At 36.1% G+C, this 7027-nt stretch overlaps 2 protein-coding genes across 2 annotated transcripts; both read right to left on the bottom strand.

The window, feature by feature from the left end:
• Positions 1-3158: 3158 nt before the first annotated feature.
• Positions 3159-5395, bottom strand: LOC120254393 (trans-resveratrol di-O-methyltransferase-like). The gene is made up of 2 exons (XM_039262501.1): positions 4540-5395; positions 3159-3557 (listed from the first exon to the last, which is right to left on the bottom strand). Exons 1-2 carry the CDS (start codon positions 5332-5334, stop codon positions 3255-3257), a joined length of 1098 nt encoding a protein of 365 aa, XP_039118435.1. The 5' UTR covers positions 5335-5395; the 3' UTR covers positions 3159-3254.
• A 71-nt stretch (positions 5396-5466) lies between these two features.
• On the bottom strand, positions 5467-6618 carry LOC120249651 (trans-resveratrol di-O-methyltransferase-like). Its single transcript, XM_039258235.1, has 2 exons — positions 5712-6618; positions 5467-5470 (listed from the first exon to the last, which is right to left on the bottom strand). Exons 1-2 carry the CDS (start codon positions 6548-6550, stop codon positions 5467-5469), a joined length of 843 nt encoding a protein of 280 aa, XP_039114169.1. The 5' UTR covers positions 6551-6618.
• Positions 6619-7027: the final 409 nt, after the last annotated feature.

Below are 7027 nucleotides of genomic sequence, written 5' to 3'. Positions count from 1 at the left end.
GTATTCGTACATGAATCCCTTCCAAACTTGGTGAGTCTAGTACAAGGGCGATGGTCACGCTACCAAGTACAACCTAGCAGTTGGTTTACAGAGTTCTCATGTAAGCAACACATCAAATGCACCAAGAATGAATCACAAATACACAACAATTGCAATAGACAAAATTAAATCAACCAAATACACAAGTTCACCCCAAGGTTCACCGGCATCCGGTGACCTTGGGGTCTACTCGTCCATGCAAACAAATACAAGCAACAAGTCCATGAAAACAACTACAAATGGCATAAGAAAAACTCCCTCAAACAATAGAAGTAGGAAGACAAGCCAAGCTAGGTGGAAATGCTTCCCACGGACGCCCGCTGATGGGGGCGGCTTCCCTCGTCGCTCTACAAACTCCCAAAGAAGAGATCGATGAAGATCTAGCCAAAAACCGAGCTTCTCCCTTTGATTTCCCTTCTCCAAAAGCGTGTGATCTTGCCTCCTAAAGACCGGTGAAAAATCGGCTCCAATAACTCTCCCAAAAACTCCTCCCCTTGCCCTAGGAAAATCGGTTTCATTTATATCCCGTCAGTCCATGCGGGCATCCATGCGGGCGCATGGAACCCGTGAAGCTCACAGCCAAATGCCGAGAAAACATGCCGGTGCTACGAGGGACTCGGCTACAATGTTTTTCGCTACGATGTTTTACGCTACGATCGAGGGTTGTGAAATTCCGACGAAACCTCACGGGCACCCATGCGGGCGCATGGAGCCCGTGAAGCTCATGCACCAAATGCCCGCAGACATAAATAGTGATCGACTACGATTACACTACGGTCTTTGGGACCCCAAAAAAATGCCGTTTTTCGTGTCGAATTCATACAATTTGCATTTTTGAGCTACATTCGGCACATTTATGCTCTGCAACACCAAAAGAACAAATTTATACTCAAACGGGCATCAATTCATCAAGATATACACAAATAATACAAGATCAATATGTATAAAATACGTACATTTAGGCGTTTATCAATGACCTAATCCATGGGCTTGTAAAACCAAATGACCAAACACACCCATGCGCTTTCATGTGTAGCTTTCCAGAATTGTTATAGTAACATTGCTATAGTCACCTCTTGCTACAATGCTTTTACTACAAGACGAATGCTTGGATTGAGGCCTGGAGCCTGTCACACGAGCTTGTGGTTGCCTATGAATCCTTTTGGAATCTTATATCTTGCTCAAACAAACAAAAGATCTTACAGATGGGACTTATGGCCACGTCCTTATGACCATAAGAAGCCCGTAAGCAACTGAGTGTAAATAGACTTAATGATGATTTTAGGGCAATCTTTGATTCTTTTATTGGAGGTGAAGCTAGGGAAGAATGGAGGCGAATCTCCAGTGCTCCATAGGCAATTTTAGGAGGAGATTTGAATCTACATTCAAGAATAAGGAGATCATAGCTGTCAAGCTTACCTTGGCGGCGTTTGCGGTATGTTCCTTGGAGTTTTTTGTCAATCTATCTCCGGCGTGATTGAGAAGGGGGTTTCCATGTTTTCATTTATTCTCATCGTATCTTATAACTTAGATGATTGCCCTCCATTAATGAAGGGCTAATTTGTTAGATGTTTGGGCATATTTGAACTCTAGGGTTTATCTTTTGACATTGGTTGTTGAATTTATATGATTTACTTGTTTTCCTTATTGCAATCCATTCTATTTGAATCTAATTGCATGTTTCAATGCTTGAATGTTATTGTGGCAAAAGCCCTAGTTATCATACTTGATGTGCTTTGTGACAAGTAGAAATACCCACCTAGCATGGACATACCACGATTAGAGGGAATTGTGAGTAAGCCTAGAAATATGGTACTTTGGAGATCTCGTCTCCCTTAAGTCTCCTGAGTGTTTTAATGAGAATTTTCGTGCTCTTTGCAATTTTGTGGAATAGATTTTAGGAGAAATCGTATTTCCATTTTGTATTTGGATTAGAGGTAATCTCTCTTCTCAAGGGAGATTATCTACTTAAAAAATTCTCATTAGCACACATTGAGGTCTCATAGAGTGTTAATACGATTGTGTATTGACTGCATCTTCACTACATCGATTCAGTTACTCTACACACTTGAAAGAGTGGTTTAGTATGATTTAGAAAACCTCTCGGTTCAAATAGGATTGCATACTTAAACAACCTCTATCTTGCATTTTATAAAACCCTAGAGGGATGCTATGCCTGAACAGCGCTTCTTCCCTTGATTTTCTCTCCTATTTTATTCTGCACTTCTTCCTTTAACTTTCTTTTGTTCACACACATCACTTGTTTGATTAGGCTAATTTTGAGAACTAGAGTTACTACTAGTAATCTCATTTTTCTATGTGGGCTGACATCCCGTTTTTTAGCACAATATTAAGAAATCAACAAGTACACTTGAGTCTATATTAGACACCTAATGAATGAATTAAATAATAAAATAATTGAGGAAAGCATAATATATTTGCATCATTTATTATCTATTTAATTGTTAGGATGTTCTATTTGACATGAGTTAAATTAAATCAATATTTAATATTTTTCATTTTCTTTACCTCGTAATCAAAAGAAAAAAAAAGGGGGAAATTTTTCATTTCTAAATTGTTGAGTTTTTTTTTTATTGAATTCAAGAAAAATAAATGATGACATTTATAAATGCTATCTGAAATTTTTATAAATCTTGATTAGCGAATGTGCATAGTTAGGTGAGCAATATCATATTCTGACTTCATTAATAATTAATTTATGCATCTGAATGTCAAATTTTGGGATAATACTTTTATTGGGACAATTTTAAACCTGTTTTAAGTTTAAAGATTTTTTTAATAAATTTTGATAAACCATAATTTATTTAAGAAAAACAACAACATTTTAAAGATCAAATAAAATTAGAAAATAACCTTAGGAAGAAAAATAAATTGCATTAATATATTTTTTTTATTATTTTTTGGGATTAAAAGGATAAGTCACTATTCACATTATTGACTATACTTGAGGAGGAATTCAATCTCTAAATCTCCCATGTAGGACTCCTGCGTTTTACCATTAAGATATATCAGCATTGGTAACTTTTCCTCAAAAACTAATTAAAAAACATCGTAGTTTAACATAAATATAAAATCCCATTGAATACAAACATAAGAACTTCATAAATCACAATTAATAACAAACTTTATCAGTGGAGTGAATGAGAAACATAAGGTTTATTTGACTACAACAATAAAAGCTTTATGAAACATAATCAAGGATAGACTTCAATGATGGAGTGAATACCTAATTCACCCACCATATTAAACCCTGAAAACCCTGCTTCATCAAATATTGCCTTCCACTCCATTTCATTTCTCTCTTTCCCAGGACATATTGCCAACATAAATGTATCCAAAAGATAATGTGCTTGCATAGTACCATGATCATTTGAGTTAGATCGTACTATTGTATCAATGATAATTACCTTCTTCTTGTTTCCTTCCCAAGAGAATGAGTTTTTACAATTTCTCAATAATTTAACACAATCTTTGTCATTCCAGTCGTGTAAGACCCGCTGTAATATAAAATTAATGGTATTAATTATATAATAAGAATGAAAATAATAAATCATATATGCTCTGTATTTGAACACTTTTGGTTCAATGTACTTTTTCATTTTTTTTGTTCAATGGCCAGTGGGCTTAACTATGGCCACTAAAACTAATTTAACTTCAGCAAAAAAATGTTAAGGTTCACATCTAACTACAATTTTGACCATAATTCTTTCACTATGTTGTTCACTATGTTAGTTTGTTACAATTATTTTACAATATATTTATGCTTTTAAAATCAAAAATAAAATAAAATACACCTTTTTTTTATAATTCTAATTATAAATAAAGTATATATTTTCAGGCTAAAAATATGTTTACTTAAATCATGATGTTCAAAATGCTTTGGCTCAGTTAATATATTTGTCGAACTAATTTAAGTACTTTATACTGAAAAACTAATAGCATAAGAATCAAAACTTCACGAGTTAATTAATATATTTTAATTACCCATGGTTGCACTTTCACCTAAACTCTAACAACACTTGTTTACAAAATCCTTGTCTAGAATATAAAATTTAAAATATGGGATATTCAAATTTGATTTTCACTATCCAAGCCTGATATTTAATAATCTCATGATTACATATCAAAATTAATAAGCACAAATATTTATGATTGTACATCCATATAGATCATAGACTATATAATTAGAATGTTAATTTTTTATCTTATAAAAATATTTTATAAACAATGATCCCGCAACAGATAAGTGATCTTATCAACTTTCAAGCATGTCACCGGGAGGGAAAGAAATAAGTTATTTAGCCTCTTATTATTAAGAAGTGGTTATTACATATCATTTATAAAACTCACACCATTTTTTAGATTATAAATAAATAAAGTTATCAAAATACCCGTTCTTAAGAATACTATTGTTGAGGTATTTATATCTTTACTAGCCCACTTTCCAATATATTAATAGAAAGAGAAAAGAAAACATACCTCGAGTAGAAAAGCATCTGCTTGAGGGATCTGAACAAACATATCACCCCTTACAAACTCAACCAATTCATTCTCCGGTTGCACATCCACCACATGATCCAGTTCAAGAACAGAGCACTTCATCTCCGGGAAGGCTCCCGCTATCACCGCCGCAGCGAGTCCAGTGCCACCACCCACATCCACCAGTGACCGGAGACCACCAAAGAGCACATCACCCCAGTTCTTCACCACTTCTCCGATAAACACTCTGTTATCACAAGCCATGGCCTCATTGACCAAAGAATTGAACTCAGGCCTCTCACTTGCAAACTCAAACAAACCCTTCCCATCGTGAGCCACATGAAATGGTGTCTCATTCTTATCATCATCATCACTAGCTTTGATCCATGTACTCATGGCAAATCCAGCCATCCCCACATCCGAGCCTGTTACAAAAAGAACAAGAGGTGCTAAAGAGTTTGTGCTTCCAGTGACGAGCAGTTTAGAGGTGGCAGTCAAGTCATAGTACACCTCCTCTTCATTGCTACCATCTGATTCATTTCCTTTAATGGAAAAGAAACCAGAGTTTACGAGAACACGCATGATGCGCCGGAGAAATGGAGCTCGAGTTGTGGCCATGGGTAGTGCTTGGACGAGCTCGGAGAGTGTCATGGGACCGTCGTGGTTGTGGATAGCGTCTGGCACGCCGAGCTCGATGGCGCATCTGAGACACATCGAGTCCATGAAGACGAGCATGTGTTTCCATACTTGTGTTCTTGCTTTGAAGAAATCATGAAGTGGACTATCTACCTCCATGGATGGATGATCTTTTGATCACTGTTGACTGAAGATGGGGATTTGGATTTTGAGGACTATCAAGATATTGTGTAAATTGTTGGATAATGGATATATAAAATAATAAGTCCTGTTGGTTCTTATGTAGACACATCACCTGGTAACACGAAATATCACCAAATAATATATTGTTTTATATACAAATTATTTTACAAATTATTGTCTTTAACTCTTATGGCGGGTGAGGTCGAGGGAATTCCCGTTTTTCAAATATGATTGAGTAGTGTTTAGTGTTTTAGAATAACGCCATATTCTTAAAAAGAAATATATATATTAAAATTATAATATAATATTATAATAAATTTTTTATATATATATATATTATTAAATTTTTAATAGAAGGAAAAACTAAAAAAAAAAAAACACAATAAAAAAAACATACCTTGAGTAGAAAAGCATCTGCTTGAGGGATCTGAACAAACATATTACCCCTCACAAACTCAACCAATTCATTCTCCGGTTGCACATCCACCACATGATCGAGTTCAAGAACTGAGCACTTCATCTCCGGGTACGCTCCAACTATCACCGCCGCAGCAAGTCCAGTACCTCCACCCACATCCACCAGTGACCGGAGACCACCAAAGAGTGCATCACCCCAGTTCTTCACCATTTCTCCTATAAGCACTCTGTTATCACAAGCCATGCCTTCATTCAGCAAAGCATTGAACTCAGGCCTCTCACTTGCAAACTCAAACAAACCGTTCCCATCATGAGCCACATGAAACGGTGTCTCATTCTTATCATCATCATCACTAGCTTGGATCCATGTACTCATGGCAAGTCCAGCCATCCCCACATCCGAGCCTGTTACAAAAAGAACAAGAGGTGCTAAAGAGTTTGTGCTTCCAGTGACGAGCAGTTTAGAGTTGGCAGTCAAGTCATAGTACACCTCCTCTTCATTGCTACCATCTGATTCATTTCCTTTAATGGAAAAGAAACCAGAGTTTACGAGAACACGCATGATGCGCCGGAGAAATGGAGCTCGAGTTGTGGCCATGGGTAGTGCTTGGACGAGCTCGGAGAGTGTCATGGGACCGTCGTGGTTGTGGATAGCGTCTGGCACGCCGAGCTCGATGGCGCACCTGAGACACATCGAGTCCATGAAGACGAGCATGTGTTTCCATACTTGTGTTCTTGCTTTGGAGATATCATGAATTGGACTATCTACCTCCATGGATGGATGATCAGTTGATCACTGTTGACTGAAGATGGAGATTTGGATGTTGAGGACTATCAAGATATTGTGTAAATTGTTGGATAATGGATATATAAAATAATAAGTCATGTTGGTTCTTATATTGGCGCATCACCTGGTAACACAAAATAATGAAATATCACCAAATAACAAATTATTTTATATGCAAATTATTTTTTAAATTAAATTTTCGATTTCAAATCAAGTAAATAAAAAAATATATTAAAATAATATTTTGTTTTACAAATGGCTTGATTCCACAAAAAGAGTGTTTAAGGAATAGACAGGTAGGATAGTGCACCAATTATGATAACTTAACGACTTTTTATGGATCTATTATGTAAAGTGAATTAACACGCTGGTAATTAGGATCTGCCACGTGCACCCAAAATGATATATCAATAATCACACCCCCCACAATAGTAAAACCGTCTACCTTGCAATTATGAAGAGGTG

Source organism: Dioscorea cayenensis, chromosome 3, assembly GCF_009730915.1.
Source record: "Dioscorea cayenensis subsp. rotundata cultivar TDr96_F1 chromosome 3, TDr96_F1_v2_PseudoChromosome.rev07_lg8_w22 25.fasta, whole genome shotgun sequence".
NCBI classification, from domain to species: Eukaryota; Viridiplantae; Streptophyta; class Magnoliopsida; order Dioscoreales; family Dioscoreaceae; genus Dioscorea; species Dioscorea cayenensis.
This window is presented reverse-complemented; position numbering and strand designations above follow the sequence as displayed.